Genomic DNA, 14,539 nt, shown 5'->3' on the forward strand with positions numbered 1-14,539 from the left:
TAGCAAGCCAGAGCAAAAGGAGATCAGCGCACGCTGGAGCGGAACCTCCTCGGGTCCCCACAGCACTTACCCCTCCGGCCCGGATGAGTTTGCGTCTGAATTCCTTGGTGGGGTTGTTGAAAGTCAGTTTCTCGCAGCGCAGGTGGTTCACGGGGGGGTTTCCCTCCAGGTTTAAGAACAGGTCGTAGGTGAAACAAACCCTTTTCGGCTCCTCCTGAAAACAAGAAAGGCTTTGCAAAAAACAGCACAAGTTTGGCGAGTGCATTAAGGCGGAGGATTCAAATGGTCACTCCTGAAAACCCCAAATGAAGTGCCAAGTAAGTGCTGCGTTCAGTTTTTCCTCACGGTATCAGAGAGCTAGAAAATAAACTATTTGGGCCTAGTGTTAACATATTGTTGATCAGAAACTCAGGCATGGCTTCTCACTGCAAAACCAACACACGGACAAGGATACTGGCTGGAAATTGTCACTTGAAAGCTGTTCAAGTATCCCAGGAAAGCGGATTCAGAAGCTTTAACCACGATTCTGTCTTTCACTCAATTCAGATCCTATCTCCTTTGGGAAGCTATTCCACTATACGTATCAATATTAAGCAAAGCATAATCCTTTATTTAGAGAATGAACAACTTCTGAATTCACAGCATCTCCGCAGACGCTGAGAAAAGATCAAATGCGGCGGTAAAAGGCTGACTCGCCTGGTAAAATCCTTTTCAATATGCACATTGCAGAGGCTGAATGGGAAGAGACCGCGGGCTTTTGAACCTTCCAAGGGCACTTTTGGAACGCGGAGTTTGCATGCACGGTGGGATCAGCTGCGCCTCGCTGGTTCCGTTCCACCTGCCGCAGCACAGCGGACGCTCTGCATCTGCAAAAACTACTGCAAAAAGCCCTTTTCTCCCCCAAAACTGCAAATATCACACGCTACTTGTGTATTACGAATATTGATGGTGACACTGCTGGGTATTATCTCATATTATGCGTTTCAAGGTCCACCCAGCGGCTCCATCTCCTGGTGCCGTTGCATTGTTGGGTGGAACAGATGCTGCAGTCTCCCAGCCCAAGCCCTTAGGTTTGTTGAAAACAGGCTCCAGACTACACAGATTCCTGCTGTTTGCTGGACGCGAACGTCACTAAAGAAGCCGTTTCTTGTACAAATTATACCTTTAATAACAAAAAGTGTGGTAACCGCACCTGGTTTATATCAAAATCAGTAGCCTAAGCCCCCCCCAGGAGTCAAAACAGGGGAAGGCAACATCTACGCAGACACATAGAAGCAAGAACATGCGACCAGGATCAGGGTCTTCAGACCCTATTTTGGAAACTCCTGAAGAATCCACGCGCGCTTGAAAGGTTTACACGGCTGCTAAAACAGATCAAAGGCAAGAAGTAGAAAAATACTCGCAAAATACACCACACAGTCATTTTCGTCTCTTGCTACGACCATTCTCATTAAGTGAATCATTAGCGTGTGTGTGCTGACGCTGGGGCTCCAACAGCAGCTGGAGAGGGGCCCTCAAAGTCTAATAAACTTAAATGAAGGGCGAACAGAAATCCAAATGGAGCTAAGGATGGTTTCTAAAATGCTTTTCCTAGTTTGCAACGTAGAAGAAATTGATCTTGGATATATTAGCAAAAGCAGGTTTTATTCATGTTATCACAACTCTGCTTTGTCATCCGCCTGTTTGCTTTCAGAGAAGGACTAATTCCCCTTTTATCTTACATATCTCATTTTTTATATATAGAGAAGCTCCCAAATATTTACTGTAGGTCTGCTGACGAGAGCATCCGCTTTTTGCAAAGTTAAAACCATTTTTCAATGTGATTTTTCTCCAGCTCCGAGATCCCGACGGCGCTGGGAGCCGAGCCCGCCGTCATTACAATATCCTTTGTATCGCCTCAGGCCGTCTGAAGCCCCCACCCCAGTGAATAGTTAAGATTACAGCGCTCCTAAAAGCACCAGTACAAAAGTCTCAAAGCAAAAAAGCTGCAAATAAACATTCTTTCCTTTACTGCCTTCCCTGACAGCTAATGATTACAGCTCAACACCCGCAAAGCTTAACCCATCCGGTCCTCCCCAAAGGTTCTGCCCTCAAAACGACCATTAAGAGGGGAGGGGAAAAAAGGGGGGTGAGAGGAGGAGGAAAATCTGGACGTCTGCATCCTCAAGTTTCAATGGAAAGCCACACTGAATCCACACTTCAAAGCCTTTTAAATAATGTGTTGGGATCTATGAGCTGCAACACAGGGTTGGTACTTCCTCAGCCTACAAGCTTAAGTCCAGGCTTGAGTAGCAACTATCAGTGTAAGGCAAGCTTTACTCTTGTGTGAATCCATCTTCTGATACTCAGCCCTTGATTCCAACAAATAACACTGAAAAGGGGAGCGAGTTTTGGTGGATATTTTGTCCCCGAGAACATCCAAGAAAGGCTTTAGAAAGCACAGATCACACCCATTTCTAACCAGTAGATACTGCGGTTATCCAGATTAAAATGTGGTGGTCAACTTGGCCATGAAACGGTTAAGTTGGTCTGGGATCTCCCAGCAAGAAGCTCAGTTTCTATCTGCCCCTTCAATCTCACAATGCCCAAGAAGGAAACTGGAAGTGCACCACAAAGCTACGGCCAAGCTTTTCTGTCCCTCCATCCAGTAAACCCCCCTATTCCACCCCCAATCTCCAAAGCTCAGAACGTTACACTTTTATTGTTAGTGTTTTCAGCTTCCTGTCTGCCACTGCATTGTTAAACACACTGAAACTGCTTCATTTTCCTTCTGAGTTTTGAAGTAACGGGTTAAAGTTCTTTTTGTAACAGGAGGAATTTTTCAAAGTCTTTGTTAAAATTTCCTTGTCCTGTTTTTTAAGGCAGGGTGTGCCCGTTTCCACTTAAACACCAATCAGAATTTCACTGGTAGCGTGCGCATGAAGCTCATAAATCACTTTTAGAAAGCCATAAACCAAAATTCTCCACAAAACGGGAGCACACTGAGGAAGCTCACGGTTATTCAGTAACTCCAACATCCAGCCCGACAGAGTCATTTATCCATAACGTCCAGAGAAATGAAACCCCCTTCTTCCAGCTCGTCCAACCCGTCTGACTGGTGTTCCACCCGCTCCCACACAGGACATTTCAAAGGGAATAGCCCAATATTCGTTTCTTTTTAAAGCAAGTAGCCTTATGGTACACTCTGCTAACAAGTCCATGAAATACTCTCATCTTATATTCCACATGGGTAAGCGAAGTAACCAAACAGCATTTTGGAACTCTCCCCCGTCTGAACGCTATTACCTTGTTTGAAAATGAGGGAAATATGCTCAATGCTCAAACACAAGTGTTTAAGAATCTAGTAGCTGTGACAAATACATGATATGATGCTGGTATGGTCGGTAAAGCTGCTGCGTTCGACGCCTCCTTGCCAGGCACTGCGGTTTGTCCAGCGTATGGAGGTGGCCGTGAACACACCATGCTGGTCGGCTACTGAAATAACACAACCGGGTGGTTCGGACACTAAAAAAGCCTGTTCAGATAATTGATAAGATGTATTAAGTTATAACAGAAAAAGTAAAATATATATATATATATATATATATATATATATTAACCACTTGTCAGCAACACAAAAGAAAGTGCTACAGATTTGGTAAGATAACACAAAACAGGCATAAAAAATGGGAGTGACAAACGCTTCCACTTAAAGGCTCGACGAAATGACAAGTTTTACTCCTCCTTTCAGCAAAACTAAATAAATACCAACAGGTTAAATCTTCCCCTCCTTTCCCCAAACCTACGCAGGTGTTGCCCCAATAACACAGCGATGTGTGCAGTAAAAGCCAGTGTCTCATGCAAACACGGGCTCTCGAGGAGCATTGCACAAGCCGAAGCCTTTGCTGCGGCCCAATCCTGCCACCAATTCACCTCCCGTTCCACCCGTCCTGCCATCGGCGCAACCCGCCTACAACGTCTGCACTGAGCACCTACTTCAAAACAAGTAATTTTTCCTTTCTCCAGTGTTTTCCTCTGTATTTGATGTACCACACCTATAAATATTACAGAATAAAAACTGCACGTTTTGATTTTGAACCTAACTGGAAAAAAAAAAATCAAACAGATTTTTCCGCTTTCTTCCCTTATCACCTCCAGAAAAAGCCCACGTTACATGTATCCATTATGTAAATACTGGAAGCCTTTTATCTCTAGCACTGAAATCAGGTGGTAGCATCTTTAAAGAGACTTTAATACAACATCCTATCCATGTCGCATTAATATAATCTGCCTCACATCGGAATAGCATGGAAGGATACGAGACCTTTAGCTCTGCTGGGGGAAAGGGGGGTTGATCTAATTTTATTAGGATGCAAAAAATGTAACAGGAGATGAATACCAAAGTCACACTCGCATTACAGCCTCCAGATAACAATGAACGCCACTACAAGAGATGTATTTGGAGACAACAATGAGGCCACGAGAAAAGCTTCAAGATGGTTGAAATTGAGTGAAGGAGAGGGAAGAGCAGTAAAAAAACCAGCTGACCAGTTTGTATTGATTCGAGCACCAGAAGCCACCAACAGCAGCCCTCATTACAGGAAGGAACACAAAGAGTTTAAACACAAAAATAGCACACTAACGTTTTCAGTCCAACAATCCCAAATGATTCGCTATCATGAGACAACCGTGCTTTCCCAAAGCTTCACGGTTCACCCCGCTGAGCCCCTGCCGCTCGTTTTTCGGGTTCAGTTCCAGAGGAAAAGGCTCTGGGGGGTTGTTGGTCCCGTCCGAGCCTGCGGATCCTGCACCCTGTATAGAACACGGCATCTCGGATACACAAACCTCCCGGTTCACAGCAACGGGCAAAATATAGACCCTGTAATTCAAACAACAGGACTGAGAAAGCACTTGCTTATCGAGGAGCTGAATTACAGCACAGGAAGGACAAACACAAGCCAACGAGGCATGACTGTGTCTGTAGAGGATAAAACCAGGCTCCTGCACCTTTTGAATTCTTTTTGAATATTCTGACACTTCCCTGTGTGACAAAAATGCACCAAAAGCTTCAGCGGGGCCACGAGCACTGACTGTCCTGCTGCAAACAAACAAAACACTCCAATGCAAAGAGGTAAGGGGCGGTTTTATGCAAAGTTGCCTAAAAAATAATCCCTGATTGAGCTCATTAAAAATATTCTTAAGCCATTCTTAGTCTTCCTTAGCAGTGAGCAGGTCCACATTTCTGCAGCCAAAGCAAAGAGTACACTGGCTCCAATAACCACGATTTATCAGCCTAGTAACAAATGAGAACAGGGAAAGGAAACTGCTAAGAAAGGAGCTTAAACCGTGGAAAAAAATGCAGCCAACCATGGCAGAGCTCAGCCCGTGCAGAGCAGTTCCCTCCCTCTTTAAACGCTCTCTCTTCTCACCTTTACAAAGCTAAACATGCATTGATAAACAAATCCCAAAGCCTTTGCCACTTGTTTCAACTGAGACGGCACAGATCAGCAAAAACCTGCTAGAATGGGGGAGCACATCACACAATCCCAGAATGTGAGGGGTTGGAAGGGACCTGGAAAGCTCATCCAGTGCAATCCCCCCATGGAGCAGGAACACCCAGATGAGGTTACACAGGAAGGTGTCCAGGCGGGTTGGAATGTCTGCACAGAAGGAGACTCCACAACCCCCTGGGCAGCCTGGGCCAGGCTCTGCCACCCTCACCCCAAACAAGTTTCTTCTCATATTCAAGTGGAACCTCCTGTGTTCCAGTTTGCACCCATTGCCCCTTGTATCACTGGTTGTCACCCAGAAGAGCCTGGCTCCATCCTCCTGACACTCCCCCTTTCCATGTTGATCCCCAGGAATGAGCCACCCCTCAGTGTCCTCTTGTCCAGCTCCAGAGCCCCAGCTCCCTCAGCCTTTCCTCACACGGGAGATGCTCCACTCCCTCCAGCATCTTGGTGGCTGCGCTGGACTCTCTGCAGCAGTTCCCTGTCCTGCTGGAACTGAGGGGCCACAACTGGACACAATATTCCAGGTGTGGTCTCCCCAGGGCAGAGCAGAGGGGCAGGAGAACCTCTCTGACCTACTGACCACCCCCTTCTAACCCACCCCAGGTACCATTGGCTTCCTGGCCACAAGAGCCCAGTGCTGGCTCATGGTCACCCTGCTGTCCCCAGGACCCCCAGGTCCCTTTCCCCTACACTGCTCTCTAATAGGTCATTCCCCAACTTACACTGGAACCTGGGGTTGTTCTGCCCAGATTCAAGACTCTACACTTGCCCTTGTTCTATTTCATTACATTTTTCCCTGCCCAGCTCTCCAGCCTGTCCAGGTCTCTGATGGCAGCACAGCTTCCAGTGTCACCACTCCTCCCAGCTTGGTGTCACCAGCAAACTTGTGACAGTCACTCTATTCCCTCATCCAAATCATTGATGAATATATTGAATAATACCGGCCCCAGTACTGACACCTGAGGCTCTGCACTGGATACAGGCCTCCAACTGGACTCAGCTAAACTAAGGGAGTGCGGTCTGGATGATCGGGTAGTGAGGTGGACTGTGAACTCACTGAAGAAACCAGAGAGTTGTGGTCAATGGGGCGGAGCTTTCAAGTTCCATTCCAATCCCTGACATTCTGTGATTCTGTGAAATTAAGTGCTACTTCCATTGTTTCCACTAAGAACAGAGACCACCTATTTCCCTTATTTATAAAAGCCATCCCACCCTTAATGCTGGAAAGAATAACCGCGCAGTCACGTGTGTACAGAAACAATGAGAAGTGATGACCCCAGTGGGTGTGAAACCAAGTTAGATTCAGAAATCTGCCAGTTCCATGTTCTTATACGAATAAGGGACAAAGAGAAACAAAGCACATGAACGCAGATGTCACTGCAAACAAGTGCACCCACCAAAAAAATACTGGAGAAGAAAAATAAAAAGGTAGAAACAAAACACAGTTCACCCATCACAGTCATCAGAAATTGCCCTTCCAAGAAATCAGCATTGGACACGTTCACATTTTTTGGTCAGGAACGTAAAGGTCGATTTTGAACCTGAATTAAGTCGACGTGCAGCACAAAGAGTTTCCTGATTTCCATCCAAAACCTCAGCAAAGCCACCAGATGTCAAACTACTTTTAAGCTTTTGAGGTTTTGAGTTTCTTTTGCATTCAGCTCGTAGTTTTCAGCATTTGCCAAAAAAGCTGCTTCTATCAACAACTTTCATCCCTGGGACCCTAACTGCCATTTCTCTTCACAAAAAACAGTTGTGGGCAAAACACTCCCAGGTTGGCCAGACGAGCGCCCTTGCGGTTCAGTGGCATCACTGGCTGGTTACACTCATCAAGTGGGGTCAGAGCAATGTGGACGGCCATAAAAAACCAAACTAAAACGTTAATTATTCACAAAATGACAGCGCCATACTGTGCTAGACTGGACGAGGAGGAAACTATAGATATATATGGGGGAGGTACCGTGGAAAGGATGCTGGGAATTTAAAGAGAATTTGGTTGTTTTATGTAATCTACTGTCGACAAAACCTGGGGTTACGGCTCGGAGGGTTGAGGGGGTGGGAATGAGAGCACACATTGTAGTGATGTGATTTAATGGTCAAATTCGAGGTTATCTAGGTTCCCTCTTAAGAATAAAAAGCAGACCTTTTTTTAAATGTATTTCAGTAGTAATCAAAACCAGAAGGATTTAGTATTCATGTTTAAGAAAACAATTTAACTGAAACAGAGTTGATATGAACATAAGGGCCCAAATCCCTATTTTCACAACCTCCTTCAAGTCACGTAGCACGTGACCTCTGTGGTAAGACTTAAAACAAGCAATAAATCCCAACGTCCAACTTTCTTATACTTGTTGGCAACGCATCTTAAGATTAAAAACATTTGGTGTTTTCTTTTCGGAAGAGTACTGAATCAGAACAACAATATTTTTAACATGGCTGTAAATACCTGTTCCTATAAATGCAGATTTTTGTCTTGGGCCCATGCAAATTTTATACCCGTACAATTAATTTGATAAGACTGCAAATTAAAAATCATTTTTAATATATTGCCAGTCAACACATTATTTACAAATATTCATAAAAATCAGTGCTTTATGCTTAGTTACTTTCCTATTTGCATAAGATATTTTCAACTGCTTTAATATAACCCACTCCAGAGCAGCCCGTTACAAATGGTACAACCTCTGCTCAGAATCTCTCGGGCCATCGCGCTGTCCTGATATCACCTTTCGATACAATCCAAAAGCTTTCTTTTGAAGTCTGGCAGGAGCTTCCAACTCCCAGTTAAATTCTATTTATTAGACTAATAAAAAACACACACATAAACCAGTCACATAATTCAGAGTCTTTCTGTCAGGCAGTTTCAGGCTCTGGCACAGCTCAAAACAATTAGAAGACCAGAAATCAGATTCTACCTTATTTTTGAAGTGCACTTCAATGGGCATAATGAAGCCTGCGTAGCCAGACTCCTCCACTTTGTAAGGGGGCTCCTTGCACACTGCAAAGAGAACAGACAAATGTTAACTTGGAATACAACGCGGCTAGATTGTAACCAAAAAAGAGGTGCAAGATGAGAAATGGGCCGCTTGGAATTCAAGACACATTTGAAACCCTGACAAACCAACTCAAACAAACAAGAGAACAACAAAACCACCACAAACACACCAAAAGAAGATGGTGGTCAGAGGTTTAGTTAAGAACATGAAAACCTGTTCTTAGCTCCTCCCATGGAAACATAAATTGCTCCATGCCGGAGTCTCCATGAGATTCTTCCCCCTCTTTTGCAGGCAGATACAATGACATTTCAGTGCTGTTCCACAACAATGCAAACCGCCACTTCAAGCTGTCTTGCAAAAAGGAAAAAAAAAGGCAAACACCCAGAACGTGGCAATTTACAGTAAGGGAAAAATTTACTTTGACACCAATTAATCAAAACATTATACCATACAAGAAGATTTCATTTTTTTTTTCACTTGAAACACTCTTCAATCTTCACAATTACGTAACAACCACACTACAAACGGCTTCACCCGAAGGGCAGGTGAGCGCTGCTATTCATTGCACATATACAAGGAAATGGAGAAAGGTGAAGCAGTTTGCCGCTAAGGTCACAGCGCCGCTGCTGCACAAACATCCACGACAAAATCGTTTCTAAGAAGTTAATCTACGTGCTTCCTGCCTCAGTTCACCCTGCCCTGCTACCTGTTGTATCTTTATGTTACTGAATCCTTCCCATCGTCTCCCGCTGCGTTTCAGCACAGCGAAAGCCAACTCAAAGGCTTCTACCATCGTTTAGTTGGCCACGACATAACAGCTGCCAGAAGAAACATGAGACCAACACAGATATTCTCTCAGGGACCAGATGCACTCGCATCTAATTTATGCACTACAATATATGTAAATAAAGTCAATTAGGCAATTAGAGGAATTCAGTGCAAATCTTTTTACCTTCTCTGAAGAATTCCAAGTAATTAATATGATTAGGAAACCAGCTCAAACCTCAAAGCACACAAATTGTCTTCCTTTAATGCAGATATACTATCCCCAGCTCTAAGCACGTTTACCATCATAAAGGTGCTAGAAGGCAGCACTGAAAATCAACTGTGAAAAAAACGCATATCCAAAAATAATCAAAATCTCGAAACTTGCATTTCATACAAGAAATTTAGAGGAAAAAGCCCCAAACCAAAGAACACTGCCAATATGGCAGCAGGAATCTGAAGACTATTTGCCAAGCAGCCTTTGTTCCTTTGCTGCTCTACCCTAACAAAATACAATTACTAGAGATGCGACGTGCCAGCAGCACGAGCCCACCTTCACCGGAGAACGGGCTTTGTGCGAGCCATCCCTAGAAACCCTTCAAACACATTTACAACCAGTACGCATCTGCCGGGCCTTTTATGTGCAACCTGGACACGCTTCGGTCTAAACCAAGTTGGTATTATGAACAAGCTGAAGAAAGCGTGCAAAACCCAGAGATTGGAAACAACGCCTCTTTAAAGGGAGATGATACAGCAACCAACCGAGCAAAGCCCGTGTGCTATCCCAACACAGTTGTTTGTAATAATGCAATTACACCAGATGACAAGAATTGTAGCACGGCGGATTGTAGCTTTTACTCTATAAATGAGCTTGCAGCTCAGTATTGCACTTGCTTATCATCCATCAGTTTTACTACATCAGTTGGAAGGGGATATTATTAACATACAGACTAGGTTCACATCCTTAGGAGCAGAACACCTTGGAATTACTTTCCACTGTGGACTCTCAGAAATAACCAAGGCGGCAGGTAGTCTGAGGACATCCCACGTGCCCAGCAGCCTTCCCAAGAAATAATTCCCATCACAAAGTAATTTCCAGCACCGCTCTCCGACAGGCAGCATTCCTCATAACACCACAGAACAATAACCCTGCAGATGCAGCTACACAATCTTAAGCGGATCTAACTCGGCACCGCTGCCGAAAAGGACAATTCCCGCTCCTCCACCTCGGCCGTGTGTTCCTGCTGCCTCGTGCCAAGAATAAGGTTCCTGTCGCTGTGCAGCCAGAGAGAGAAAAGAACAGATCCAGCAGAAAATAACACTATGATCTGTACACTCTCCCCAACCTTCCTGATTAAATATATTAATTCAGAGACCACCACCCCTTTGGCATCATTGATTTCTGCCAGCTTAAATACTATTTGAATTGGCACCTGGGACTAGAAATTGCAAGAATCCTTATGGCTGCTTACTTATCAATGCAAAAATTTACACACTCCAGTACATATACGAGCCCAGTATTTGAGCATCTCTCCCCAAACACACACTTCCAGCTTGTGCTGGCGAATATTAAAGAACCAAACCCATCTTTGTAACAGGAATTATCTCCTGCTATCGCTGTCTTGAAAACTTGCATGCACTAATGGTTAAATAAGAGGAGAATGTATCTCACCTCCAGCCCTTTCATCAGAAGAAAGGTCCCATTCTCCCTGACCTTCCTCAAACAACGACGGTAAAGGTTAAAGCTCAAGTGCACGCAATGTACATTTTGCTCCTCTTTAAGAAGATATTTCAGAGCAAACTGACAGTCCAAGACAACCTTGACTCGCGCGATGCTCTTTCACACTAAGATGACCTAATAATCCATCTTCAATAACGCACTCACCTCGCTTGGGTTTTGGGAAGCTCTCATGTAGCCGGAAAACCACCCTTTCCACAAAATGCTGGATGTCGCACTGCTCCGGGCCGCGCACGAACACCATCCAGTCATGGGTGAACCCTTCGGTCGTGGGCTTTTTCCGCAGTTGGGCTCGGTGCCCCAGCTCCAGTTTCACTTGAACCGTGCACTGTTTCAGGACAGAGGTAAGAGCAGAAGGAAAATGAAACCGTTTACATGTAACACATAACGCTGAGCCCCACCAACTGAAGACGCTGGATCACTGCAGGGGAGGAATTCAACAGCCTCCACAGAGAGGTTAGCCTCACATTGAAAACTACAGCGTTGCCAACAGAAAAGTTATCATAAAAATAGCTCCTAGAATCATTTCATACCTATTTTCTTCCTAGTATTAGTATTGCAGAGAAAACAGCTTTAAAAGAGGGATGGGTTTATCTGCCTCACCTATCAACTCAATTGCCAGCAGAGTCCTGATTGCAGGATCTTTATTTCTAGAAAGCGTCAGGGACAGAACCTGATGTTCACAGCTTACAGCATTCACAGCACTGACAGCAAACTAATCTTAAAATAGGAAAAATTACATCATGAATTGGTGGTTTATGTTATTCTCTGGAATAGGTAATCCACTAGAATACAGCTATGATACTCCTTGTATTCTTTTAAATATATTTCATTAAGGCACTTTCAAAGACCAAGTTGAACACAGAACACGCCTGCACAATATCCAACGCTAAAATGACCCAATTCCGATTTTTACTCCTGAATCCTCCTCTAATCAGCGGATAACAGAGAAGGTGTACTCAGTGTCTCACTCAAAGCACAAAAATCCCATTAAGTGTCTTAAAAAACAGATTAAGTTAATTGTGAAAATCCACATATTATTGCAGACTTCACAGTCAGAAGAAAGAAAATTAATTAAACAGCTGCAACAGAGGAAAGGCAAATGTGATTCAGACACAAGTGAAAGCAAGCAAATCTTAGGGCAAAATTTGTAGAGATGGAATAACACCTCAGGTAACCAACTGCTTATAATTTTGTGCATATACATTATACAAACTCCTAAAGCAAATAAAATCCAGCTTCAGCAACGGGAAGCTTATGAAAACAGGGCGGTTTTTAGTCCTTTCTTCACCTAAGACGTGAAAATAAGTGTCTTGCGCTTCCCGGCAGGTCTCATTTACTGTTGAGAGCGGCAACATTATTCACTATTATCTGTATTACAGGTGGACACAGACCCAAAGTGAGGCCATGATGTTAGACAATGAGCGTGGAAAGGGAAAGCTTCCTGAACTCTAAACAGATCTTTAGGAAAGCTATTATCCTCATTTTCCCATTGAGAAATTACAACCAGGAGTATGACCACGCTTAAAGCTCAAAAAAATATATTTTGCACATCCAACCTGACAATTTATCGCAATGTGCTTTTCAGAGCACGGTTAATACTTTCTGAAAAAGCCTAAGTCACTCAATCTCAGCATTCTTCTCTTTGTAAAAAGATCACACAGGAGGTCTGCAGAGCACCAGACATCAAAGCTCGACCTCCCAAATTGCAGTCCAGTTCTAATTTCAACTCTAAGCCCTAACACGCTCTTTTCAGGCGGTTATCTTCATGGCAAAATACCTTCAGCTGCCATCCAACCTATCCATTCTAAGACTCGGGGACAAACTCAACTAATTAATTGCTTCACCTGTTTTGCTACAACATTTCTTTGGGTTACCTTCCTCTGCAAGTTCTCTTGCCAGGCCATTTTTCCCATTCTGTGCTTTATCTACACTGGCTCCATCTCACTCCCGCACTAAAAATGAAGGTGCGTGGCCGTCTGTTTTTTTATGTCATATTAAGGAATACAAAAACAAAAAGGCAAGGTACGTTTCACTCAAAGCACAGCAATCTCTGCTCCAGTGGAGGAGTATTATGTGCAAACAGCTTGCCTGAATCCCAGGCTCGCATCAGAGGGTGTTTGAGGGTCTGCTTTATCTGGGGTACTTCCCACAGTGTTCACACAAGCATTCACATCCACTGATCCAGTCTGTTCAGCAGCTTCACGGTATCGATTCCATAATTACCCTTTAAATTGTGCTACTGTTGCCAGTTACTACCCCTCTCTCCAGAGAAGTGCAAATGACTGTCAGTCTACAAAATCTGCCTTTCTAGTTGAAACGGCTGAGAAATTTTAGCTGCGAAACAGATGGGACTATGTGGAAGAGAACAAAATTAAACATAAAAGAGAACAGTTTAACTGAGAGTGAAAGTTGTACTTGCTATACTCCTCACATACCGCTCCAATTAACAATCGCTATGAATTAAGCCAGAAGTTGAAACACATTTGAAAATAACATCTCCTAACATAACAAACATACGAAGTTGTTCCACTGAAAATGGAGGGTTTTTTTTTCTTCCAAGCGTGTCTCTCAACAAAGGGAAATCAGGATCCTATTCAAGCAATTTGTAATAATACAAAGGACTCTGCTTTTCAACTTCTCAATAAACATTCTGAAGCCTGCCCCGGCTTTTTTGTTTGATGTGCTAATTGCCTGAAAGCCATAACCAGCTTTCCTCCGCTCTCCTCTGGCTGATTATTCAAAGGATATAGCGGGGTTCACCCTCCTGAACCCGCAGGTAACCTGTTAGCAGCTCACCCGCACACAAAAGGCCTGAGCTCCGGGTCCCCCCAGGTAGAACCCGCCGCCCCGCGTCCCTCCCGCCGCGGTAACAACTCTCCCGGTGGCATTAACCCTTCACACGGCGGCTGCCGGGGGTGGGAACGCCGGCACCTCCCTCCTCCGTGCAGCAGCCCGGGCAGGAATTTGCGGGAAATACTGCTGCTGCTGCCACCCCCCGCCGCGGGCGAGGCTGCAGCGCGGCCGCCCATGAAGGGGCGAGGGCTGAGCACCCCCCCTCAAAAAAAGGGGGTGTTGGGAGGAGGGGGTGCGGAGGGGGGGGTGCACCTCCCCTAAGGGGGCGATGCCCCCAACACCACCGGGGAGACCACCCCGCTCCGTTCCCCGATGGGGGGGGGGTCCTCCGGCCCCTCCCCACGCTTTGCCCCCCGCGGGGGGGGAGGCGCAGCGCCGGGCGGCACCACCCCCGCGGCGGGGCGGGCGCCGCCGTTCCCCTCACCTGATTGTCCATGGCTGGGCGCAGCGCCGCGGGCCCCGCTGGCTCGCTCGCTCCCGCCGCGGCGGGTTCGCTGGCCGGTCGGCGGGAGGAGGTGTTTTTTCCCTTCTCCTCTCTTCTCCCCCTCTACGAGCGAAGCCGCTCTCCGTCCCCCCCACCCCCCTCCCCGCCGCCTCGGCCGCCGCCTCCTCGGTCGCGGCCCCTCACGGCCCCGCCGCCGCCGCTCGCCTCATTGTGTGTCACTCACAGGCAGCAGCCCCGCCACCCCCCC

At 45.6% G+C, this 14,539-nt stretch overlaps 1 protein-coding gene across 1 annotated transcript in view; it reads right to left on the bottom strand.

The window, feature by feature from the left end:
* Positions 1–14,469, bottom strand: part of MLLT1 (MLLT1 super elongation complex subunit) — a 29,224-nt gene extending 14,755 nt beyond the window's left edge. The window contains exons 1-4 of the mRNA XM_065042247.1: positions 14,272–14,469; positions 11,139–11,319; positions 8,408–8,490; positions 71–214 (exon numbers count right to left, since the gene is read on the bottom strand). Coding sequence (XP_064898319.1) covers positions 71–214; positions 8,408–8,490; positions 11,139–11,319; positions 14,272–14,283 — 420 coding nt within the window. The 5' untranslated portion in view covers positions 14,284–14,469. The remainder of the gene's footprint in view (positions 1–70; positions 215–8,407; positions 8,491–11,138; positions 11,320–14,271) is intronic.
* Positions 14,470–14,539: the final 70 nt, after the last annotated feature.

Source organism: Columba livia, chromosome 27 (assembly GCF_036013475.1).
Source record: "Columba livia isolate bColLiv1 breed racing homer chromosome 27, bColLiv1.pat.W.v2, whole genome shotgun sequence".
Classification (NCBI taxonomy): Eukaryota; Metazoa; Chordata; class Aves; order Columbiformes; family Columbidae; genus Columba; species Columba livia.